Source organism: Hemicordylus capensis, chromosome 2 (genome assembly GCF_027244095.1).
Source record: "Hemicordylus capensis ecotype Gifberg chromosome 2, rHemCap1.1.pri, whole genome shotgun sequence".
Lineage (NCBI taxonomy): Eukaryota > Metazoa > Chordata > Lepidosauria > Squamata > Cordylidae > Hemicordylus > Hemicordylus capensis.
In genome coordinates, this window is record NC_069658.1 from 255,203,264 (window position 1) to 255,229,741 (window position 26,478).

Genomic DNA, 26,478 nt, shown 5'->3' on the forward strand with positions numbered 1-26,478 from the left:
AGGGGGACCTTTTAAAAATCTGTGCACAAGTATGAGCAGCAATACCCATTCCTTTGAAAAGTATGCATACAAAGAAAACCCCAAGTGTCCATCAGTTGGACATTGACTGGTAGAACTAAACCAAAGAAAGCCATCTATGCAACATGTGCATCAAAAACATAAAATTCCATTAATTTAATTAGGCACATAAATATGAATCTACTTGGAAGCAGGTTATGATGAAGTGATAAATGTAAATTCATAAAACAAAATGTCTTCTAGCCTTTCTGATGCTATTATACATGATTTTCCTCCCTCGTGGCTTTTGTAATGTTTGTAAAGGAAAGAAAGACTTGTAAACACACTATATTATTTTATTATTTTATTAGATTTATATACTGCCTTTCATAAAATTATCCAAAGGCATTTTATATGTCCATTACAACCGTACTGGTCACAGCACTGCAAAAAAAAAAAAAAAAAAAGAACACAGGAATTGTCAGGCATAACGTTTAGCTTTCACCATCAAATGCTCCTTTGTGTTTAGATCAGGTCTCAGAACAATAATGTAGCATTTGGGAAGAAAGATGCAACCCAGTAAGCCCAGGCTGGAGGCCAAGATGGAGAAGACCTGCACAGCCACCATGTATTTCCCCTTGGTGCTCAGGTAGGTGGGCACAAAGGACACCCACACACTGCAAAAGACCAACATGCTGAAGGTGATCAGCTTGGCCTCATTGAAGGATCCAGCCAGCTTCCTGGCTAGGAAAGCCACTGTGAAAGAGATGGCGGCCAGGAAGCCCATGTAGCCAAGGGCAGTGTAAAACATTGCGACAGACCCTTCATTGCATTGCAGGGTGATCTGCCCAGCTTGGGAGTGCATGTCAGCATCAGGGAAGGGAGGAGAGATTGCCAGCCAGGCAGTACAAATGCCCACTTGAACAATGGAACAGGAGAAGACAATGGAGTTGACCAGACTCTTCCCCAGCCATTTCCTCATCCTGTTCCCTGGCTTTGCGACCGTGAATGCCACCACCACCGTGATGGTTTTGGCCAACACACAAGAGACAGCAAATGAGAAGATGATACTAAAGGCAGTTTGCCGGAGAAGGCAGGACACCTTCTGGGGCTGACCAATGAACAGAAAGGAGGACAAGAAGGAGAGTAGGAGAGAGACCAGGAACATGTAGGAGAGGTCACGATTGTTGGCTTTGACAACTGGAGTTTCTAAGTATGTACTGAAGAGTCCTAAAACAATTGCTGTGCATAATGAGAAGAACAATGCAAGGCAAGCTAGGATGATCCCCAAAGACTCTTCATAAGACAGGAATGTTATCAGTTTAGGGACACATTGATCATGGTCCTGGTTTGGATGCTGATCTTCTGGACACTTGTTGCAATGGTCTGCATCTGAAAGATATAAGAGTGATTTTAGTGCTACTAACAGCTACTTTACATACCTAACAATTCAGTAATCCTGAAAGCTTTGCTCTTAGATGAAAGTTAAGAAGCTTTACAAGTTCACTTTTGTTCTGTTCATTTTGACTGCCACTGCACAGTGCCAACTGTCAACTACCATGTGCCAACTACATCCCCCACCCCCAAACTACAAGGCAGTGGGGTACTCATTTTAATTTTTAGGAATATTGAAATGTTTAGATTCTTTGGTGTCTAATAACTTTTCCTCATAATGAATCCCTATGAGGATTCATTATACGCCTTCATTTCTTCTGCTCATTTTGATGATCATTGGACAGTGCCAACTGTCAACTGCCATGTGTCAACTACACCCCCCAACACACACACACTGGGGTACTCAGTTTATTTTTTATGTATTTTTGAAGTGTTTAGATTCTTTGTTGTCTTCATTACACACCTTCATTTCTTCTGTTCATTGTGACCCCACTGTGGGTGGGGGTGGGGAATTAGTGGTATCCCATGTTCCAATACCCCCCAACCCACAAGCCACTGGCTACTCAGTTTATGTTTTAGGAATTTTTGAGGTGTTTAGACTCTGGTGTGTAATGAATCCTCATAGGGATTCATTATGAGGAAAGGTTATTAGATACCAAAAAGCCTAGACACTTGGAAAAGATCCTAGAACATAAACTGAGTAGTACCCCACTTCCTTGTGGGTGGGAGTGGAGTGTAATTGGCACATGACAATTGACAGTTGGCACTGTCAAAAAGGAAATCAAAATGAATAGAAGAAATGAAGGTGTGTAATGAATCCTCATAGGGATTCATTGAGAGGAAGTTATTATACACCAAAGAATCCAAACACTTGAAAAATAGTGACCACACATTTTGCTCCATTCCTCTACTTCTACAATGGCTAGAGCTTAGCTTTCTTTAAAAAATGAAAGCTAGGAATCTGGGGAAATTAATAGGAGGGATCTGAATCTCGAATCAACTTGAATCGAATCAGGCATCATTCCATTTGTACTCAAATCTAACCAATGGACCACAGGGGTAATTTGTTTTGTCTCCAAATCACCCAAATCAGCTAGATTTGGGTACAAATTGATTTGTACCCTAATCAATTTGCACATCCCTAAGAAACACTCATGACTACAGTGATCCATATCTTGAAACTGGAAGAGATCCCTGTCAAGTGCAAAAAAGAGAAGCAACTCTCCCTGCAGCTCTTTGCCCAAGAACTTTTCCTTCAATCTCCTTTGTGAAATGAATTATCCATTTGTTGATTCTAAACACAGGTCAGAAATGCTTAAAATAAACTTGCACACATTCTGAGAACTTATCATTGTCGTATTCCCAACAGGTAGCCCTAATCTCTGAAGTCACTTACCTTCCTGAGTGGAGATTGTCCCTCCCGTACATAGAGTACAGTCATAGCAGCACACTGGCTCTCCTTCCTTAACCACCTTGACATATCCAGGGCGACAGCTTTCTGTACATCTGGAATGAGGCAGGGTCTGTGCATAAGATAAGGAAACATTAAGCATAATGTGTTAGGAGGCGTTGTCTATGGAAATGAATCATAGAGTAGACTCTATGGCTGTACGGCTGTAAGGCTGTAAGTCAGAGCTGTAAGGTTCAGCTGCTCTGGAAATCCTGACATTCGGGCTTTAAGAAGCCTCACTTAGATACTGACACATGAGATACATCTCATATCACATGTGATATGTGTGGTGAAATGATCAGAGAGATGGTTGATGATATGGTAGTCAAAGGTTTACTTAAGGAGGGTAAGGAGATTGCAGAGAAGCTGAATGCATTCTTTGCATCTGTCTTCACTACTGAAGATGTAGAACAGATCCCTGTGAGCAGGAAAGTATGGACAATTTTCTCAGTAGAGGGATGTGTAAAGTGAGTCTGTATTTGGACCAGTGCTTTTTAACTTTTTAACTTCATAAATCATCCAGAGTTGGGGTGAGCAGTGAGATGGGCTAGTTGCTGATGACATCAAATTACGCAGGGTGATAAAAACAGAAAAGGATTGCAAAGAGTTACAAAAAGATCTCTCCTGTGAATGAGCATCGAAATGTCAAATGCCGAGCAAAGTAAGTAAGTGTAAAGTGTTGCATATTTTGGGCAAAATATCCCAACTTGGGGTCTGAGGTGCCAGTGATGGACCAGGAAAAGGCTCTTGGGATCTTGGTAGATACTTCACTGAATATGTGAATATATTCACTGAATATGTTGTCCCAGTGTGTGGCAGTTGTTACGAAGGTTAATTCCACACTAGGGAAAGGGATTGAAAATAAAACTGCCCATAGAGTAATGCCCTTATACAAATCTATGGTGCCTCTGCACATGGAATACTGTGTACAGTTCTGGTTACCACACCCTAAGAAAGATATTGTAGAGCTGGAAAAGGTTCCAAGAAGGGCAACCAAAATGTTTAGAGAATTGGAGCAACTCCCCTGTGAGGAAAGACTACAGTGTTTGGGTTTAGAAAGAAGGTGTGTGGGGACATAATAGAGGTGAATACAATTATACACAGTGTGGATAAAGTGGATAGAGAGAAGTTTTTCTCCCTCTCTCATAATATTAGAACTCAGAATCACACGTTCAAGCTAAATGCTGGGCTACTAGCCTGGATAGTTGTATATTTCCTTCAGGATCCCTAGATCCTTTGTGCACATCCCTAGAGCTATTCAATGGAGTCCCTCAGTATACCATTCTGTCACTAACATGAAACTGCTGGGCGAGGTCCTCAGGAATTTTGATGCAGGATGTTATCAGTTTACTGATGACACCAAATCTATATTTCCATGTTATCATTAACAGACAATGGCATTCTTTCGCAAGATGCCTGTGTACAGACAGTAGTGGGCTGGATGAGAGATAATAAATGGAAACTGAATCCAATCAAGATAGAGGTGCTCATTGTGGGGTGCCAGGCTAAGAGCACTTTTTATTAGCTTCAGCTGATATAGCAGCTGAATCCTTTTTTTGAAGAGAATTAACTCAGAGCAGAGGTGTATTACCTGGTAAACTCCAGGCTTGACTTCAGCAATTCAAAGGGCTGCCTTTGTACATAGTCTGGAAACTTAAGTTACTTCAAAATGTGGCAGCCAATTTGGTCTCTGAGTTAATCCAGGGGAATCATATTACGCCTGTTCTTAAACCATTGCATTGGCTGCCTATATGTTTTTATGCAAAATTGACTGACTGATTAAGTGCCGTCAAGCCGGTGTTGACTCTTAGCAATCACAGAGATAGATTCTCTCCAGGACGATCTGTCCAACTTGGCCTTTGAAGTCTCTCAGTGGTGCATTCATTGCTGTCGTAATCGAGTCCATCCACCTTGTTGTTGGTCATCTTCTTCTCTTTCCTTCAACTTCCCCCAGCATTATGGACTTTTCAAGGGAGCTGGGTTTTTGCATAATCCATCCAACGTATGATAGTTTGAGCCTGCTCATTTGTGCCTCAAGTGGAAATTCTGGATTGATTTGTTCTATGATCCATTTGTTTGTTTTCCTGGCTGTCCATGGTATCCTCAAAAGTCTTCTCCAGCACCCGTTCAAAAGCGTCAATTCTTCTTCTTCAAAGTCTAGCTTTCACATCCATAAAGTGTCATGGGAAAAACCATTGTCTGAACTACAGTGAGGGAAATAAGTATTTGATCCCCTGCTGATTTTGTCCATTTGCCCTCTGACACAGAAATGACCAGGCTATAATTGGAATGGTAGGTTTATTGTAGCTGTTAGAGACGGAATAACAACAAACAAACCTCAAAAGCCCAGTGCCCAAAAGACAGCGATGGATTTGCATTGTAGTGAGGGAAATAAGTATTCGATCCCTTCACAAAAGATGTCTTAGTACTTGGTGGCAAAACCCTTGTTGGCAATCACAGAGGTCAGACGTTTCTTGTAGTTGGCCACCAGGTTTGCACACAACCCAGGAGGGATGTTGTCCCACTCCTCTTTGAAGATCCTCTCCAAGTCAGAAAGGTTTTGAGGCTGATGTTTGGCAACCCGAACCTTCAGCTCCCTCCACAGATTTTCTATGGGATTAAGGTCTGGAGACTGGCTGGGCCACTCCAGGACCTTCATGTGCTTCTTCTTGGGCCACTCCTTTGTTGCCTTGGCTGTGTGTTTTGGGTCATTGTCATGCTGGAATACCCATCCACGACCCATTCTCAATGCCCTGGCTGAGGGAAGGAGGTGCTCACCCAAGATCTGACGGTACATGGTCCCGTCCATCGTCCCTTCGATGTGGTGAAGGTGTCCTGTCCCCTTAGCAGAAAAACACCCCCAAAGCATAATGTGTCCACCTCCATGTTTGACGGTGGGGATGGTGTTCTTGGGCTCATAGGCAGCATTCCTCCTCCTCCACACACGGCGAGTTGAGTTGATGCCAAAGAGCTCGATTTTGGTCTCATCTGACCACAACACTTTCGCCCAGTTCTCCTCTGGATCATTCAGATGTGCATTGGCAAACTGCAGACGGGCCTGTACATGTGCTGCCTTGAGCAGGGGGACCTTGCGGGCACTGCAAGATTTCAGTCCTTCACGGCATAGTGTGTTACCAATTGTTTTCTTGGTGACTATGGTTCCAGCTGCCCTGAGATCATTGACAAGTTCCCCCCGTGTAGTTCTGGGCTGCTTTGTCACCGTTCTCATGATCATTGCAACTCCATGTGGTGAGATCTTGCATGGAGCCCCAGACCGAGGGAGATTGACAGTTATTTTGTGTTTCTTCCATTTGCAAGTTATCGTGCCCACTGTAGTCACCTTCTCACCAAGCTGCTTGGCAATAGTCTTGTAGCCCAGTCCAGCCTTGTGCAGGTCTACAACCTTGTCCCTGACATCCTTCGACAGCTCTTTGTTCTTGGGCATGGTGGTGAGTTTGGAAGCTGAGTGATTGCTTGCTTCTATGGACAGCTGTCTTTTATACAGGTACTGTAACAAGCTGGGATTAGGAGCATTCCCTTACAGAGGGTGTTCCTCATCTCAGCTCGTTACCTGCATATAGTGAAAAGACACCTGGGAGCCTGAAATCTTGCTGGTTGATAGGGGATTGAATACTTATTTCCCTCACTACAATGCAAATCCATTGCTGACTTTTGGGCACTGGGCTTCTGAGGGTTTGTTTGTTGTTATTCTGTCTTTCACAGCTACAATAAACCTACCATTCCAATTATAGCCTGGTCATTTCTGTGTCAGAGGGCAAACGGACAAAATCAGCAGCGGATCAAATACTTATTTCCCTCACTGTATTCTAATCTTTGTAGGTATAGACACGTCATGGCATGTAAATATCCTTCCCAAAGGCCTTCATTGCTACCCTACCAAGTGCTAGTCTGTGGTGTATTTCTTGACTGCTGGATCCTTGACTGTTGATGGTCAATCCCAAGAAGCAGAAGCTATCCACCACTTCAATGTCTTCATTATCAGTTCTGAGACTGGTTGCTGTACCTGTTGTCATGAGTATAGACTTCTTTGTATTTATTTGTAGTCACATTTTCTCACTGTGCTTCTTGACCTTCATTACTAGAGCTTGCAGATCATCTCCATTCTCAGCTATCAGAATGGTGCCATCAGTGTAGCGCAGATTATTGATGTTTCTTCCTCCAACTTTAAAACCACACTCATCTTCTTCCAGTCCAGCTTCTCTCACTATAAGCTGAATAAAGAAGGAGAAAGTATACAGCCTTGTCTTACTCCTTTGCCAATCTGGAACCAAACTGTTTCCCGATGTTCCATCTGGACTGTGGCTTTCTGTATAGGTTTCTCATGAGAACAATGAGATGTTCTGGGACGCCCATTTTCTTAAGGATATTCCACAACTTGACATGCTCGACGCAATCAAAGGCTTTTCTGTAGCCAATGAAGCACATGTTTACTTCTTTTTGGTATTCTTTGGCTTTCTCAATTATCCAATGCACATCAGCAATGATGTCTCTTGTTCCTCGGCCTTTTCTGAAACCAGCTTGAACATTTCCACATAGGCCTCTAATCTGTGTTGGATGATCCTGAGCATTATGCTAGCATATGAAATTAAGGGTATTGTACGATGGTTTGTGCAATCTATTAAGTCTCATTTCTTTGGTATGGGTATGACCATACGTCTTACAATCTGTTGGCCACTGTGTCATTCTCCAAATTTGCTAGCATAGTTTGGTTAGAGCCTTGACTGATTCTTCTTCTGTTGCCTGCCATATTTCTGAAGCTATGCCATCAGTTCCTGCAGCCTTCCGACTTGGTAATGACCGTAGTGCTGATCTAATTGCATCTTCCCGTACTAGAGGTACTTGCAAGTAGGGAATATCTTCTAGAGTTTCTTGGATGTTGATGTCCCTGCTGTACAGATCTTCAGTATACTCCTTCCATCTCTGTTTAATCTTCTCTGAACCAGTTACTATCTGTCCTTTGGCATCCCTTAACATACCAATTCGAGGTTGGAACTTCCTTCTGAGTACAGAGATCTTTTGGAAAACTTTCCTTTGTTTTTCCATATCTATTTCCATCCTCAAGGTCTTTACAGATGTCATTGTAGTACTGCTCCTTGTCTTTTCTAACAGTTTTCTAAAAATCCCTATTAAGTTCCTTCCTGAGATCTTTATCTTTCTTGACCTTGGCTTCTCTTTTCTTCTTGGCAATTTCCACCATCTTTCTGACATCCATTTTGCTTTCTTCTGTTTCTTGGTCTTTGGCAGTCTCTTTTCACATTTGTAATTAACAGCTTCTTTGATTTCATTCCACAGTTCCTCTGGTTCCCTATCAATCAGGTTCAGAACTTCAAAGCGGTTCCTGATGTTCTCCTTGAAAATAGTGAGGACATTCTCAAGATCATATCGTGGAAGCTGGATAGCTTTGTTTTTCCACTTTAGCTTGACTTGGAACTTGCACATTAGCAGTTTGTGACCTGTTCCACAATCAGCCTCTGGCCATGTCTTTGCTGTTATATCTGAACTCTTCCACCTCTTAGCACCAATAATATAATCAATTTGATTTTTGTGGACTCCATCTGGTGATGTCCATGTGTATAGGCACCACTTTGGTTGTTTGAAGAATGTGTTAGCCATGAAGAGATCATTGGCTTAGCAGAAACTAATAAGTCCTTCTCCTGCTTCATTTCTAATTCCTAGGCCATACAGTCCAACTGTGTTTTCCTCCATACCATTTCCAACTTTGGCATTCCAGTCTCCAACCACCAGCAGCACATCTTACTTGCATGTTCTGTCAGTTTCAGACTGAACTTGAGCATAAAACTCATCAACTTCCTCTTCTGCTGCATCAGTCGTTGGGGCATAGACTTGAAGAACTGTCATCTTAAAGGGTTGTCCATGAAATCTAATTGATAATATTTAGTCAGAGACCGCATTGTACCCAAGTACTGTCATTGCTATATTCTTCCTATGAAAGTAACACTGTTCCTTTGTTTCTCACGTCCTGAGTAGTAAATAGTATTATTTTCTGATTGAAAGTGTCCCATTCCAATCCATTTTAACTCACTGATGCCCAAGATGTTAATCTGTAGTTGATTCATTTCATCTTTCACTGTGTCAAGCTTACCCATATTCATGCTTCTTACGTTCCATGTTCCCATTGTAATTCTGTCTTTATAGCTTCGGATTTTCTTTTCCCACATGGCAACATCAGCTGCTAGATGTCCAAAAAGCTTTAATCTAACCACATCATAAACACCATCGGAACTCTGAGAGATCCTCAGCTCTTCCTCAGTAGCATGTTGAGTAACATCCGAACTGAGGAGTCCATCATCTGGCACTACATCAACAATCATTCTATTTTGTCTATCCATGTGGTTTTCTTGGTAAATTCCAGGAGTGGTTTACCATTGCCTTCTCCCGCGCAGTATGAAATGATGCCTTTGTCATTGTCACTGAAGTGATGAGAGCTGGTCTTGTGGTCATAAACATGACTTGTCCCCTTAACTAAGCTGGGTCTGCTCTTGTTGCATATGAATGGGAGACTAGAAGTGTGAGCACTGTAAGATATTCCCCTCAAGGGAAGGAGCTGCTCTGGGAAAAGCAGGTTTCAAGTTCCCTCGCTGGCTTCTTCAAGATAGGGCTGAGAGAGCTTCCTGCCTGCAACCTTGGAGAAGCTGTGGCCAGTCTGTGAAGACAATACTGACCTAGCTAGACCAATAGTCAGACTCAGTATATGGCAGCTTCCTATGTTCCTATGCTCCTAAGTGATCGTCCACCTCCAGCATCTTCCTATATCGCTGCTGCGCAATATAGGTGCCTGCTTGCTTTAGCTCGGAAGCTGGAATGACCTTCGCACTTTGGGTGACCCTGCTGGGAGCATATCTTCTGGCGTACTTCGCTCATCCCTCCCAGGAACAATTGCACACACACACACACACACACACACACACACACACACACACCCCATGATGAGGCAGCCTAGCAGGGCTTGGGTTGTGGTGGTGGTGGTGGGGAGGTTATGCAAAATAGAAGGTGCAAAATACAAAATACAAGGCACTTTCTTCTGCATGATCCACACTGGACATGAAGTCCATCTGGAGAGGTCTCTTTCTGGCTGCCACCAGCTTGTCAGGTGGCAGCTCAAGATTAAGCCTTCTCCACGGCTACTCTTTGGATGTGGAATGCACTCACCACAGAAACCTGGGGCTTAACATTACTGGTCTTCAAGAGAGCCCTTAAAACTCACCATTTTAGTTTGGCCTTCCAGGTTCTTTAAATTGTTTTAAATTACTTTAATTCTTTGGTTTTTAATTCTCTGATAGTTTAATTATTTTGTTTCTAAATTGTTTGTTGTTTTTATTTACTGTAAGCCACCCAGAGCTTTTAGATGGGGTGGCATTAAATACATACATACATACATACATACTGTCATGTTTTTTTATAGGTATCCTCTCCTTTATCTATTGTATATAACACAAAATAAATTCTTAGAGCTCAGCAGATGTTATTAAAGGGAATAAAGTCAAATCAATGGTTTTCTCTACCTGTTGAAACCTCCTGGGCCACACAATGGCTTTCAAGTCAATGGAGATATTGATCTCTGAGGATGCCTGTCTTTCTAGGCTCCCAACTTTCACTCTAGTAATGGACTTATTGGGAAATGCCACAAAGTTCACAATATCAAAGTCAGCTGCCAGGTTCTCGTTCTCATCAAAGTAAACTCTATTCATGATCGAACTATTATAAAAGTGGGCATGTCTCAGGAAAGGGTGAAGCTAGAATGGCACAGAAAACAATAGCATTTAGAAAACAGTAAACCATATGGATTATCTTCACGCTGCCCATTTTGAGGTCAAAGCACCTCTGCCTTCTTCGTCATGAACCCCACCGCCCACTGAGATCTGCTGGAGAGGTCCGTCTGCAGCTGCCACCGGCTCTTCTGGTGGCCACTCAGGGACGGGCCTTCTCCGCTGCTGCCCCAAAGCTTTGGAATGTGCTCCCCAGTGAAATAAGATCCTCCCCATCTCTGACAGCTTTTAAAAAGTCTTTAAAGACGCATCTGTTCACCCAGGCTTTTAATTAATATTGTTTTAATGGTTTTAATGCTGTTTTAAAATACTGTTTAAAAAAATTTAAATTGTTGTAATGTTTTAAATTTTTCCTTTTTGTTTTAACTAATGTTTTACTTTCTGTTTTTTTTTTTTTTTTGTAAACCGCCCAGTTCCCAAGGCAGTTCCAGGCTGGTTGTGGAGGTAGGCCGTTAAACTCCTTAAAACAGCATGTGAGTACTCACGTCATGCTACTAAAATGGTTTCCAAGGATTTGCTTCACAAATGTTCAGATTCGCAACACCAATACACTTGAAAATACACAATTGATGGTAATTTTAGGTTTTACTATCAGTGAGGGGGAACAATACCTGCCATGGCTGTACCAGATGGTTTTTCACCCTGCCTGCACTTGCCATCACTCTCCAGTGCATTCTGGATGAGTGTGCAGCATGGAGGGCCCATGCCACAGCCTGAACACTGTTGTAAATACTGTAGCTGTCTTGAGAAAGAATTCTCTCCATCATATCTTCAGGTAAGGTCCCCAGTGTCTCTTTCTCCGTACATCTTATCCAATCTTTCACAGGCTTTGACTCTAAGCAATGAAATGCATCCTCCCCAAACTGTTTCATGGCAGAAAGAAGTTGGGGAAAATTGTCATATCCTATTGCTTTGTGCGTCTGAATTAAGAAAGACAAAGAACCATGAAGGAACTGGGTATCTATCCTTTTGGTAAACAACCTCAAGTTGGAGTCCTCCAAAACTGTTGCAATCCACACTTTCCCCAAAATTGGATCTTTTATTTTTCCACAGAATATTAGTATAGTAAACATGGCACGCAATCCCTCCTGATAAACAATAACATTGATACTTCTCTCCATGAGAAATGACATCTTTTTGTATGGATTATAATAATCGTACTGTGATAGACCTGGGATGTATTTTGAAAAGGCAACACAAAGACCACTCCTGATAATCAAAGGGGCAAAGGTGTTCAGGAATATTTCTCCATGGTCATTTTCTGGAGCAAGGAGACCAACCCATGTCCAATTGAAATGCAAGAGTAGCTTGACAATCCCCAGGTAAGGGGGTTCCTGTTTAGGGACCATCCGGTAGAAAAATGGGAACTGAGTTTTATCTTTTAAAGCAGTATTGGTGAAACCATAACTGACCTAGTAGGGAAAGGAAAGAATAGTATTGTTTTCTTTTCAGGACAAAATTCAGAAATTTGTTAACCTAAAATCTAGCTATATAAAATTCTCTAAGGTGTACTCATGGCTAATCCTGTGTGTGGCAGCTCTTGCAAGAGTTTGCGCGCAGAAGCACCGTGGTGATTGGGCAGTGGATATTCCATATGCAAATATAGAGGATGAGCCTGTGAGAGCAGAAGCACCATGGTGATTGGGCAGTGGGGATTCCATATGCAGATAGGAAGGAGGAGTCTGTGATGGTTAAGGACAATTGGAATGCAACAGTTACTTGTTGGAAGATGTTCTTCATTGTAGATGAGAGGGATCTATATATAGTAGCTTAACCTGCACAGAAAATCTTCGCAAATTTATTTAAGAACGTAAGAACAGCCTTGTTGGATCAGGCCCAAGGTCCATCTAGTCCAGCATCCTGTTTTGCACAGTGGACCACCAGATGCTGCTGGAAGCCACCAGCAGGAGTTGAGGGCATGCCCCCTCTCCTGCTGTTACTCCCCTGCAACTGGTACTCAGAGGCATCCTGCCTTTAAGGCTGGAGGTGACCTGTAGCCCTCCAAATAGTAGCCATTGATAGACCTCTCCTCCATGAAGGTATCCAAACCCCTCTTAAAGCCATCCAGGTTGTTGGCTGTCACCACATCTCATGGCAGAGAATTCCACAAGTTGATTATGCGTTGTGTGAAAAATTACTTTCGTTTGTTGGCCCTTGATTTCCTGGCAATCAATTTCATGGGATGACCCCTGGTTCTAGTGTTATGTGAGAGGGAGAAGAATTTCTCTATATCCACTTTCTCCACACCGTGCATGATTTTGTAGACCTCTATCATGTCTCCCCGCAGTCATCTTTTTTCTAAACTAAAAAGCCCCAGGTGTTGTAGCCTTGCCTTATAAGAAAGGTGCTCTAGGCCCCTGATCATCTTGGTTGCCCTCTTCTGCACCTTTTCCAGTTCTACAATGTTCTTTTTTAGGTGTGGTGACCAGAATTGTATGCAGTACTCCAGGTGTGGCCGCACCATAGTTTTTTATAAGGGCATTATAATATTAGCCATTTTATTTTCAATCCCCTTCCTAATGTTCCCTAGCATGGAATTGGCCTTTTTCACAGCTGCCGCACATTGAATTGACACTTCAAATGAGCTGACCAACATGACCCAAAGATCACACTCCCGGTCAGTCACTGACAGCTCAGATCCCATCAGCATATACTTGAAGTTGGGCTTCTTCGTCCCAATGTGCATCACTGGACACTTCCCAACATTGAACCCCATTTGCCATTTTGTCGCCCATTCACCCAGTTTGGAGAGATCCTTTTGGAGCTCCTCATAATACGTTTTGGATTTCACTACCCGAAAGAGTTTGGTATCATCTGCAAATTTGGCCACCTCGCTGCTTACCCCTGCTTCTAGATCATTTATGAATAAATTTAAAAGCATCTCTCCCAGTATAAATCCCTGGGGGACCTCACTTCTTACTTCCCTCCATTGTGAAAACTCTCTGTTTATCCCTACCCTCTGTTTCCTGTCTTTCAACCAGTTAGCAATCCACACATGTACTTGTCCCCTTATCCCATGACTGCTAAGTTTCCTCAGGAGTCTTTGATGAGGAACTTTGTTGAAAGCTTTTGGAAGTCCAGGTGTATGATGTCAACTGGATCACCCTTATCCACACACTTGTTGACACTCTCAAAGAACTCCAAAAGGTTTGTGAGGCAAGATTTATCTTTGAGGAAGCCATGCTGGTTCACTCCCAGCAGGGCCTGTTCTTCTATGTGCTTTACAATTTTATCCTTGAGGATGCTTTCAATCAATTTGCCTGGAACGGACGTTAAGCTAACCGGCCTGTAATTTCCCAGATCACCCCTGGATCCCTTTTTGAAAATCGGTGTTACATTTGCTACTTTCCATTCCTCTGGTACAGAGCCCGATTGCAGGGATACATTATATATTTTAGAAAGGAGGTCAGCTATTTCACATCTGAATTCTTCCTGCTTCAGGAACAGGTATAAGCTCAGTATCCTCTGCTGTGAAGACAGATGCAAAGAACTCACTTGATTGCTCCCCTCACTCCCTGCCACAGCCCCCCTTACCATGGAGATCTCTCCACCTTCACCTCAGCCACACACCTGCTCCTCCTCTTCCATCCAGTTGCTTCCCTCCCTCCACCCCTCTTGGTCACTCCTCCTTTGTTGCGGCTGTAGTGTTGCTGTAACATATTGGCCAAGCTGCAGCCTACTATCCCCAGAGACCTCCCCACCTTCATCTGAGCCCTGCTCCTGCTCCTGCTCCTCCCCACAGGAGGAGCAGCAGCAGCAGTTGACTGGGCCCTTCCTCACTGCTGCCACCACCATGGCTGCTCATTCCCCTCAGGCCACTTACAGGCTCGGGCCCATCCCTTGCCTGTCTGCCTCCCTCCCTCCACCAATGTCCTCAGTAGCCCCAAACAGCAGCAGTGGTTGACTGGGCCCTTCCTTGCTAGCACCGCCACCATGGCCACTTGTTCCCCTCAGGCTGGTGACAGGCTCGGGCCAGTCCCTCGCCCTTCCTTGTATCTCTCTTCCCCTCCCTGAGATATATATATAGATAGATAGATATAGATATAGATATAGATATAGATATAGATATAGATATAGATATAGATATAGATATAGATATAGATACACACACACACATACATACACATACTGTATAGATTCCTCTCCTCTATAATCAAGAACAGCTTCTGACCAGTAACAGTTGCATTCCAACTGACCTTAACCATCGCAGGCACCTCCTCCCTATCTGCATATGGAATCCCCACTGCCCAATCAGTTGGTTGTGAACTTTTGCAAGAGCTGCCACACATGGGATTAGCCATGTGTACACCTTAGAAAATAATATATAGAGATAAAAGGATAGTCGGCAGGGGTCAGTGAAGAGAGCGGTCATAAGTAGGGGTGTGCATTTCATTTTGGATAAAAAACGTTTTGTGCCCAAAACAGGCCATTTTGGCTGTTTTGTATCCGAAACAAAACACCCAATGCTCAAAACAGAACATTTTGTAGCCGAAATAAAACGTCCCTGTTTCGGATACAAAAAGTGTTGTTGTTTCGGCTATTTCAGAACTCCATTTTGCAATCACAAAAAGTCTTTCTCCTTCAGTCTCCATTTTGATTTGTGATATCTGTTTGAATTTCCAGCCCTTCCAGCCTTCAGATTGGCCAGCGAAAGCATGGGCCGATCTGCTGGCAATTGCCTCCTTGTTCCTTTTAAGGAAACTTAAGGGTAAAATTTATCCTCATTGGCCAGTGGGGCAGTGTGCATATACTCACATTGTCCAGTGGGACAATGTGCACACTGCATGAGGCAGTGTGCATTTCATTGTTGTTGTTTCACACTTGTGTGTGTAGATCAATTGCATTTCGGGGGGGGATATGGATGTGTATGACCTTTGGAAATCTGCCTGGTTCTTTGCAAAGCTCTGCTGCTGCTGTTGTTGATGTATGATGTTGATGTTATTTGGGGTGTATTTGGGGCAGAAAGGGGGCTTTGGGGGCAGAAGAGTGAATCAGGTGGTAGTGCTCCAATGGGTGCCTGCTGCCACCCAGATTCCAAAGGAATTGGGAAAAGGGCTGATTTTTAAAGAATTTCTGAAGTTTACATGTCTTTGGGGCAGATTCAGGGCAGAAAGGGGGCCCGAGGGGTAAAACAGTGGGTTGGGTGGCAGTGACCCAAGGGCTTCCTGCCACAACCCAGATTCCAAAGGAATAGGGCAAAGGGCTGATTTCTTAGGAATTGTTTAAGTTTACGGGTCTTTAAGGTTCCCCCCCCGCAGGAAATAATGGAGGTTTTGGCAGACCCATAACTCCACATGGGGGGCACAGAGGTGTCCGGGAGCAAGTGGTGGTGTAGTGCACATAGGATGCCAACCACCCCCATGGGTTGCTAACCCATGGGGTGCTGGGTTCTGTTGTTTCTGAGGTGTTCTGAGTGTAGATTCTCTGGTAGCAGATGAGGTTTTCAACAACAAACCATGAATCCACTTTCACTTTTAGGGGGTGTTTTTAAAAATCCAAAACATTTCGAATTTGGATTTTGCAATTTTGAACAAAGAACAAAATTGAGGTGTTTCAGATTAGCTGATTTCAAACAAAGAACAAAATGGGAGTGTTTCGGATTTGGGCCAAAAACAAAACAGGGGGGGGGAAACAAAATGCACAACCCTAGTCATGAGGGAGGAAAGAGCCCCTTCACGAGAAGGAGGCTGCCATTGTGTGAATCAGATGAGGAAACAAAATGAATAAGATCTGTTAAATCAGGCAGGGAGAGGGGGGAGAGAAGGGGAAGAAAGACCGGGGAAGAGCAAGTGGAGGAGAGAGAGAAAGAAGGGAGGGGAAGAGAGAAAGAAGGAAGGGTGAGGGATGGGCCCACACCTGTCAGCGGCCTGAGTGGGAACAAGCACCTATTGGCAGCAAGGAAGGGCCCAGTTAGCCACTGCTGGTGTCTGGGGCTACTGAGGCCATTGGTTGAGGGAGGCAGGGAGGCAAGGGATGGGCCCGGGCTTGTCAGCGGCCTGAGGGGAACGAGCGGCGGTGGCGGTGGCGGCAGCAGGAAGGGCCCAGTCAACCATTGCTGCTGCTGCTCCTATGAGGAGCTGCAGGAGCGGGGCTCGGGTGAGGATGGGGAGGTCTCTGGGAATAGGGGGCTTCAACTTGGCCAATAGGTGCCAGCAACGCTGTAGCCATCACCAAGAGGGGTGAGTGAGTGGAGTAAAGGGATGGAGGAGTGACCAAGAGGGGTGAGGGGGATGGAAGCAACAGGATGGAGGAGGAGGAGTGTGGCTGATGTGAGGGTGGAGAGATATCTGAGGTGAGGGGGGCTGTGGCAGGGGGTGAGGGGAGCAACCAAGAACTAGCATGCAGATGCTCTGTGCAGGTTAAGCTGCTTACTATTATTTCATAGGGTTTACATCATTACAATGGGTGAAGTGCATGCATAGGGAGGGGCCACATATTTTCTTCTACAACAGAATCCCAAGGGCAGCGCTTTCTTCATAGGGATAAATGGCAACCATTCATTTCTGTGGGAGCAAGTGAATGAGGTCCCCTTACAGACATTGCTGAGTGAGGCTAAACCTCATTATTACTCATTTGTCTAATCCTCCATTAAATCCATCCAAACAGGTGGCCGTCACCACATCTTGTGGCAAAGAATTCCACAGATTAATTATGTGTTGTGTAAAAAGTACTTCCTTTGGTCTGACCTAAATTTCTGGTATCAAGTTTCATTTGAGGACCCCTGCTTCCGGTGTCTGAGAGAGGAAGACTGCTCAGTTCATTTTCTTGTGGAACTCTTCCTCAGGGGTCTATTACAATATATAAAATATACCAATTAGAATAATAAGGAATAGATATAAAATCAAAAGGACTATATAAGACTAAATAATCATATTGCATGAATGAGAAAAGAGATAAAAACAAGTCATAATTGTAACCTTATAAAACCATTTATAAGTTTTGTAATTATGGCTTGTTTTAATCTCTTTTTTCATTTGTGAAATATGACTATTTAGTTTTTTATAGTCCCTTTGATTTTAAATCTACTAATTATTTTAACTGGTATATTTTACATATTGTAGTCCCCTGAAGAAGACAAGAGTTCCAGTAGAAAGAAATATATTTGAGACCTACTTCATAATAAACTGCCAGTGCACTGTTCCTGTTCTCTTTCTCCATTCACTTTCTCCTCACCTCGGATAATTTTATAATGTCTCCTCTTTTGTTGCCTTCTTTCTAAACTAGAAACCCCAAATGCTATACTTTCCTTGTAAGGAAGTTGTTCTAGCCCCCAGACCTTTTTGGTTGCAACCTTCTGCACCATTTTGATGGAAGAATCAGAGAGAGAGAGAGAGAGAGAACTATTACAGAGCCCCAAATGGTTTGAAAGGACAATTGCTGGTTAGAGTACCATATTTCCACGAATCAAAGACAACTCTGAATTTAAGACACCCTTAAAAAGCAGAGGTTAAATACAGGCTATACCTGCTGTGAGGGCCTGGCCACAGCTGGCTCTCGGTCTAACCATCTGCTGCTACCAGAATAAGATCTTTAGCTTGTTTGACTGGTTCCACATTCGGTCACCAAACCCTCTGTCTTTCAAAACCAATATCAAACTCAATAGTGTGGTAAATAAAACAGGTAGGTAGATGTTAGGTGGGACTAAAATAACAGACAGACACACCAGTAAAATGTATGAAAACAAGGATAGGTTTACTATAAGAGGTTGCAAAAATAAAAATTAAAAAACAGTACAGGAACAAATTATGTTAAGTTCAGTAGGCAAGAGTACACAGTTCAAAATACAAAACAAACTTGCTAGCCTTCTCTCCCAAGGCCTAGCAGGTTCTAGGAGGACCAGCTCCCTCACTGCTTCCTTCCCTAGCAGTTTCAGCCCAGCCCTACTCTGCTGGTGTTCCAGCCTTCTGGCTCACACAACACTCAGCAGCACTCTCTCACACACACAAAACTCTTCTCCCACAGCCTTCCTCCTCCTGTTTCACCCAGGAAGCCGGAACCTTTTCTCTCTGCCTGGAGACAACCAATCATAGCACGTTGTAACTTTCCCTCCAAAACTCTGCAGCAGACAACTTTTATGTCAGACTTCTAAGTCAGACTTGACTGTAAGAGGCTGCTACCTTTTAACCCCTGCAGAGCCTAGAGGGGACATGAAACAAACTGAAGGGGAAAAAACCCATAAAACATAATGGGAAGGAGTTATTCCTTCACATCTTCATTAACTCAAAAGGAATAGGGATCTTAATTTAAGACGACCTCCTCATTTCCAATTTCAAAAAGCTTGGCGGGGGAGTGGGACCTAGTCTTGGCATCAGGTTAATACAGTTTGTATACTCATCCAACTTTCACTTCTGGTAAATGCTGAGGGTTGGATTGTTTCATAAAGTCTGACAAGCCTTTTTATGCAAAGGTGGTGAGGCAACATAAATATGTATGTCAACCATATACATCTTGAGAGACTAAAAAGTGGAATTAGATGCAGCCTGAAACATCACTTTCATTATCCATACCTGTGGAATTTTGTAGTTGCCCAATATAGTTAAAATGTGGGTAGCAATTTCAGAGTCAGCCCCTTCAAGAACAGCCATCAAGTTATGACTTCCACCACAACTGTAGTTTGGAACATTCTTCTCTCCAGCAGACAGCAGGTTTACCATGGCATCATAGGTCATTCTTGCTTCAAAATAGTTCTCATAGATGTTGTAGCCTAGAGTGATGTTGGGCAGAAGCCTCGGATTCTGGTTGATGTCATGAATGGCAAACACGAAGGGCAGGAGCTGCCAGAATTTATCACCTCCAGAACTGCAACAAAATATGTGCATCATACATGTGGATCTCCTATTCAATAATATCATGACAAGTTCCTGCTTCTTTCAGAAACAACCTAAATTGTTTCTGAAAGAAGAAGAATTGTTTCTGCCTGCTCCCCATGCCCAGCAGAGGAGGGAGACCATCCACCAGCAATAGGCACAGGGTGAGAGCCGGTGCTGGATGTTACTCCTCTGCTGATTTCTTCATCTGCTGCCTGTCTATGGGACTTCTGCCTGCCAGCTCTGTTGCAGTTGAGTGTTGGCAGGACTGGAGTCCTGTGCTTCCATCTGCCTGCCCCTGGGCTACATAGGAGACTGCCAGTGGCGGGGGGACCACCACCGAAGGGACCACCACTGAAGGGGCAACACCAAAGGGGGTTGCCCCTTTGGGGAGCCACTTCAGGGAGCAACAAGGGTGAGGGCTAACCCCTCCCCCATTCAGCATTTCTAGGGTTGGTGGGAGGGTGAACTAAGGCTTGGGGAAGATTTGTTTTGAATGTTTTGGAGTCTGTCTGGAGATGGAGATATGGGAGGGCATGTCCACTGGTCTTGGGGTGGCTATTCCTGTGGTGGTGGGGAATAGAAGAAGTTACGTTGGCAGGTCAGCAGGCCGTTGCAGGGGAAGGGAAATCAGAAACTTAATAGCTGTTTCCCCTTCCGACTGCCCTGCCAGGCCTTTGACCTTGGGAAGCAAGATTTGATCAGGGAAGAAGGGGCTGACCGGGTGTGTATCACAGAGACTTGGTTGGGGGAGGCTGGGGGCCCAGTTTGGGCCCTGCTTCTTCCTCCAGGGTACGCTATAAAGGAGCAGGTAAGGGAGCGTGGGCGGGGATGTGGAGCATCTGTGGTCTTTAAGGATATCTCCCTTACCAGGATCCCTATCAGAGTGTCTGATCATATTGAATGTGTATACTTAGTTTGGGGACCAGGGATAGAGTGGGACTTCTGTTGGTGTACCGATCACTTCGCTGCCCAACAGAGTCACTAACTGAGCTCACGGACTTGGTCTCAGGTTTGGCGTTGGAGTCCCCCAGGCTTATGGTGCTGGGGGACTTCAATATCGACTTTGGGACCAGGTTGTCTGGCGCAGCTCAGGAGTTCATAGCGGCCATGACAACTATGGACCTATCCCAAGTGGTCTCTGGACCGACACATGTTGCTGTTCACATGCTTGATCTGATCTTTCATTCCGATCAGGGTGGTGTTCCATAGGTGGGGACACCTGTGATTTCCCCATTGTCATGGACAGACCACCATCTGGTTAAGACTGGACTCACAGATGCGTCCCACCTCTGCAGGCATGAGGGACCTATTAGAATGGCCTGTCCAAAAAGGTTATTGGATCCAAGAGGATTCCAAGAAGCCTTGGAAGGATTTAATGTTGACCCTGCCGGTGATCTGATTGATGCCCTGGTGGAGAATTGGAATAGTCAGCTCACCAGGGCAGTAGACATGATCACTCCTAAGCGTCCTCTCTGACCTGCTTCAAAAATGGCTCCTTGGTATATGGAAGATCTGCGGCAGCTGAAGTGGCAAGGTAGACAACTAGAGCACAAGTGGAGGAAGACAACTCGAATCCAACAGATTGCGAGATAGAGCGTATTTAAAGATCTATGCTCTGGCTATATGTGCAGCAAAGAAGTGTTTCTTTTCTGCCCATATTGCTTCCGCAGGCTCTCGTCCACCAGAGCTATTCAGGGTTGTGAGGGGACTAGTAGGGCCCCCTACTCCCCTGAATCAGAATTTGGAACCATTAGTTGCCCACTGTGACACTTTTAATGACTTTTTTTGTGGACAAAATCTCTCATATTCAGGTTGATCTAGATTTAGACTCCACAGTTATCACAGTGTCAGATGCAGAGGTATCCAGCAACTTCTCTTGTGTGGTTAGACTGGATCAGTTTCAGCTTTTGACTCCTGAGGATGTGGACAAGCTGCTCGGAATGGTGCGTGCTACCTTCTGTCTGCTTGATCGTTGCCCAACATGGCTTATACTATCTGACAAGGGGGTTGTTGTGGAGAGCCTGGTGGCAATCATAAATACCTCTCTGAGGGAGGGCAGGATGCCTTCTTGTTCAAAGGAGGCAATTATTAGACCTATTCTTAAGAAGCCTGCCTTGAACCCCTTGGAGTTTAATAGCTGCAGGCCTGTCTCCAACCTCCCATGGTTGGGCAAGGTGCTTGGCTGGTGGCCACCCAGCTCCAGGCAGTCTTGGAGGAAACTGACTATCTAGCCCATTTCAAACTGTTTATCGGATGGGCTATGGGGTAGAGACTGCCTTGGTTGGTATGATGGATAATCTCCAATTAGGACTTGACAGAGGAAGTGTGAATCTGTTGGTCCTTTTGGATCTCTCAGCGGCTTTTGATACTATCGACCATAGTATTCTTCTGGAATGTCTGAGAGAGTTGGGGGTGGGAGGCACTGCTTTGCAGTGATTCCGCTCCTACCTTTCTGGCAGATTCCAGATGGTGTCACTTGGAGACTGTTGTTCTTCAAAATCTGAACTTTTATCTGGGGTCCCTCAAGGCTCCATACTGTCTCCAATGCTTTTTACTATCACATGAAACTGTTGGGAGAGATCATCCAGAGATTTGGTGCTGGGTGCTATCAGTACGCTGATGACACCCAAATCTATTTCTCCTTGTCAACATCATCAGGAGAATGCATATCCTCCCTGAATGCCTGCTTGGGAGCAGTAATGGGCTAGATTAGGGATAACAAAATGAGACTTAATCTAGACAAGACAGAGGTATTTATTGTGCAGGGTCATCATTCAGGAAGCGATATTGATCTACCTGTTCTAGACTTCCTCAGAGGGAACAGCTACCAGTCTGGGAGTGCTTCTGGATCCACACCTTTCCCTGGTTCGCCAGGTTGAGGAAGTGGCCAGAAGCGCTTTCTATCAGCTTTGGTTGATACGCCAACTGCATCCATTTCTTGAGGTTCATGACCTCAGAACACTTGCTGGTAACCTCCAGACTTGATCACTGCAGTGCTCTCTATGTGGGGCTGCCTTTGTACGTACTCTGGAAACTACAGTTAGTACAAAATGCGGCAGCCAGGTTGGTCTCTGGGTCATCTCGAAGAGACCATATTACTCCTATATTACAGGAGTTGCACTAGCTGCCAATAGGTTTCCTGGCAAAATACAAAGTGCTGCTTATAACCTATAAAGCCCTAAACAGCTTAAGCCCATGGTACTTATGAGAGCATCTTCTTCTGCATGATCTCCATCATCTACTGTGTATATCAGGGGAGGTTCATCTGTGGCTACCTTCATGTCACCCGCTGGTCACCCAGGGATGGGGCTTTTCTGTTGTCACCCCAAGACTTCCTGTGTGAATAAGTCTCCCCATCTCTAGCGGCTTATGAAAAGTGTCAGAAGACTCATCTTTTTACCCAGGCTTTTTAACTTTTTAACTTTTTAAATTTATTGATTTGTTTTAAACTGTTTTTAGCATTTAATTGATTTTAAAGTTTTGTATAGTGTTTTGTTGTGACCCACCCTGATACCTTGGTTTGTGTAGGTATACAAATACATCAAATAAATAAATAAATAAATAAATAAATAAATAAATAATCTATTATGGGTAATAGTAATAAATTTATGGCCGGAATCACCATAACTGATTCCATCATGATGTCTGTGTACACACCATTATAGCTTGCTTTAAGGTGAACATTTCCTTTTAAAAAACAAAACTGGGGCAAATGTCCACTCTAGTGCTGAGTGAGGCGGAAAGCTCTACAGATAATTAAGCCACAAATACACCACCATATGATTATTTACCTTGAAAACCTGAAAAACGGAGGATCACGAAAAACCAACCATTGACCGAAAATAGTTGATGTAGTTGTGACTTCACTGATCTGATAGTCTCCTGGCCTGTAATAATTAAATGTTTTGTCTCGATAGCTTATCAGACTTAATGGGAATTTTGCCTTCTGCATCCCACAGAGAACAAGGGGCAGCAGCAAAAGCATTAGCAACATCAGCAGTAGCAGTTTCATTCTGGGTATGCCTGCTATGGTAACACTGAAACACACACACCCAATCACTTATCTCAACTGCAGATCCAACTAATTAGAAAGCAAGACCTCCAACTAGCCCATAGTTACAGTGACTTTACTCCTGTAAATGAGGTCCAGCCAAAGCTGATCTTAAATGGCACATTGCCATTCTCCCTACAGCCCAACACCCCATTGGAGCAAGAAGCATTAATGCACCAGCCTTTTCGGATTTAGTTCAAGAGGTTGCTGCACGTTGTTCTCAGGCCTGACATTTTTATTATTGATTTCAGGGATGATCTTGGGAAGGATCCTTCGAGTTTTGGCAAAAAAGAAAAGTGAATCACAATGATTTTGATAATTATATGGGGAAATAATAACTCTTGTAACATCCTCAATTCTCCATGTGCTCCATGAGCAGGTGTGCAACTGGAGAAAACATGTTTGTCAGACTCACAAGTTCTACTCAACCAACCTTTTGAGTCAGCAAAGGGGCAGAATTCTGAGGTTGAACTGACTTGTAATGAGAAAATGCTCCCAAATCTTCAGCCAAAGCTCTTCTGTTAGGATACTTGTGAATGATTACACAAGTGACTTGTAAACATGATGACCTTCTGAAGTTGACTTACACAGAGTCAAACCACTGCTCTGTCTAGCTCAAAATTGTGAATTTTAATTGGCAATGGCTTTCCAGGGTCCAAGATTTTCCCAGCTCTGCTACCTGAAATTTTCTAACTGGAGTTGCTGAGATCTAACTAGGGCATTGTGCATGCCAAACATGTGTTCAACTGCTAAGCCATGGATCCTCCACTCTCCTTAGCAACCCACTTCTCTGCTCAACCAGAATGGTTAGAGAGTGATAAAAGTTTGCATTTCTCCATTAGATTATGTTTCATCTTGCATATTAGTCTAAAAGAGCTCACTTTGAAAATAAAGGTAGAATGTTCCATGCACAGACCTGTAAAGGTACACAACACAAGCACATGTTCACAACAAATGCATACAAAAAACACTTGCACATGCACACACAAACTCAAGCACACAAACACACACTACAAACACACACACCAGAGCTGCCGGAACCTAAGGGGTATACTTGTGGTTCAAATGGGCCGTAAGCCAGAATTTGGCTTTTTTAAAGCCAAATCTGGCCACCTAGACACACACACACACACATATCCACAGAACACAGCCCCCCAATACAAGCCCAAGCATATGCGCACAGAAACCAACATACACATCATTAAACATACAAATGCAGACAGACACAATGATGTGCACGCACACACACACACACACACACACAAGTTAAGTGAATGCACACAAAATCACAAGTGTATGAACACAATGTATACTCATGTACAAACACACACTTGTTTTCAGGAACTTCTGGCTTAGAGGTGGAAGGCTCTGTAGGGTGAAACTGTTTATGCAAACAGTTTATGCAGTTGCCACTAGCTCCTATGGTGACTATGCAGGGATGGGCATTCTCTGTTGCTGCCCCAAGACTCTGGAATGAGCTCCCTACTGAAAAAAGAGCCTCCCCATCTCTAACAGCTTTTTAAAAGTCTCTAAGGACTTATATTTTCACCCAAGCTTTTTAACTGGACTGTAGTTCTAAATTGTTTTAAGGTTTTCATTTTTAATCTGTTTTATGTTGTTGTGAACCATCTAGAGATGGATGTTCAGGGCGGTCTACACATTTGAAAAATAAATAATCAATAATACCATGAATCTGGTTGCAGCAATCCTGAAAATGCATCTGGTGCAGAGGAAGCTGCCCAGCTTCTAGCAGGGCTTTCCCTCCCTCTTGATTTCTATACTAGTTTGTGTGCCCTTTTGACAAGAAGGTAACTAGCTAATATTTCAGGAGACCATTTTTCTTTGAGCGATCTAATGGCTGGGAGATCACACTGAAGAGAGAAATCATAAGAGTCCGTTTCACATATGCTATACAAGTGGCAGATGTCTGTACACTTGTACACATGTTTGTGTGAATGACCATACCTATGTTCATTTAAAAAGTGAACCTGGATACAGGTCCTTCAATTGCAGGGTAGAGATAGGAAATATATTTCTCTACCAGCATTCAGCATAACATGTTGTTAGAATATTATTTGCAAATAGCTCTAAAAGAGCCAAAAAGCACGGTTGGTTTGCACAGCACTTAGCTATTTATGATACACTCCCTATCAATGGTGCTTGCAGCTGCTGGTAGATCCCTTCACACCTTGAGGATATTTTATGATGGCACTGCTTAAAAGTATGTCTCAACGGGGAGGGGAAACCAGGCCAAGGCCGCAAGCCAGATGTCTTAAGAGTTTAAGTGGGAAATATAACACTTGGAAGCAAATCAGAACCTTTGGGGTTAAAGTAACACTTTGGCTTGTATATGATGCGCAGGTGTGAAAGTTGTTTACTCCAGAGTAGGGATGTGCAAACCGGCTCAACGTCAAGCCAGTTCGACGTCGAACTGGTTCGGTTCGATGGTTCAGGGTCGAACCGAGCCACCACCTGTTCGGTCCGACTCCAAACCAAACACCCACTGACCGTTCGGGGTTTCATAGACCTTGTTTTGTTTTGTTTTGAAGAGATTTTTTTTTTTAACCTTATCCCCCTCGAGGGAGTTCCTGGAGGCGTGGGGGAGGTCTGGTTTTCGGCCTTCTCCCCTTGGCACTATGGCCATTTTGGAGGCCACGCCCCTGTGCAATTGGCCGCCAAAATGGCCACCGTGCTGAGGGGAGAAGGCTGAAAAACGGCCAAAGAGCGTCCAAAAGACCAAAGAGCCTGCTGAGCTGGCCAGAGGGGGCCATAGGGATAGCCAGTGGGGGTAGGGAAACTTCTGTAGACTCACCACCACCACTTCCAGGAACTTCCCCAAGGGGAATAAGGTTAAAAAAAATTTTTTTTAATGTTCATGAATTCCCCCGGTCCAAACCAGGGGTGGTAGTGTTGATGGGGTACTATACCGAACGAGCCCGGTCGGGTTTGAGTCCGGTCCGGACTTGG

At 43.9% G+C, this 26,478-nt stretch overlaps 1 protein-coding gene across 3 annotated transcripts; it reads right to left on the minus strand.

Annotated features, from left to right (window-relative positions):
* Positions 1–365: 365 nt before the first annotated feature.
* Positions 366–19,632, minus strand: LOC128346412 (vomeronasal type-2 receptor 26-like). 3 transcript variants are annotated; one of them, XM_053299698.1, is made up of 4 exons: positions 11,262–11,458; positions 10,387–10,617; positions 2,789–2,915; positions 366–1,389 (listed from the first exon to the last, which is right to left on the minus strand). In XM_053299698.1, the coding sequence occupies exons 1-4, from the start codon at positions 11,415–11,417 to the stop codon at positions 479–481; spliced, it is 1,425 nt and encodes a 474-aa protein (XP_053155673.1). In that variant the 5' UTR covers positions 11,418–11,458; the 3' UTR covers positions 366–478. The 3 variants fall into 3 exon arrangements, 2 of the variants coding, with proteins under 2 accessions (XP_053155673.1, XP_053155674.1); XR_008316948.1 differs by lacking the exons at positions 10,387–10,617; positions 11,262–11,458 and adding an exon at positions 14,780–14,835; XM_053299699.1 differs by lacking the exons at positions 10,387–10,617; positions 11,262–11,458 and adding an exon at positions 19,158–19,632.
* Positions 19,633–26,478: the final 6,846 nt, after the last annotated feature.

What these genes read in the sequence shown, in the direction of transcription:
- LOC128346412 (XM_053299698.1), bottom strand. Translation starts at nt 11,417, where the DNA reads ATGATGGAGAGAATTCTTTCTCAAGACAGCTACAGTATTTACAACAGT. An exon ending in ATCTGGTACAGCCATGGCAG is followed by an intron (nt 10,618 to 11,261) that starts GTATTGTTCCCC and finishes GTGCCATTCTAG; the next exon opens with CTTCACCCTTTCCTGAGACA. An exon ending in GACAATCTCCACTCAGGAAG is followed by an intron (nt 1,390 to 2,788) that starts GTAAGTGACTTC and finishes TATATCTTTCAG; the next exon opens with ATGCAGACCATTGCAACAAG.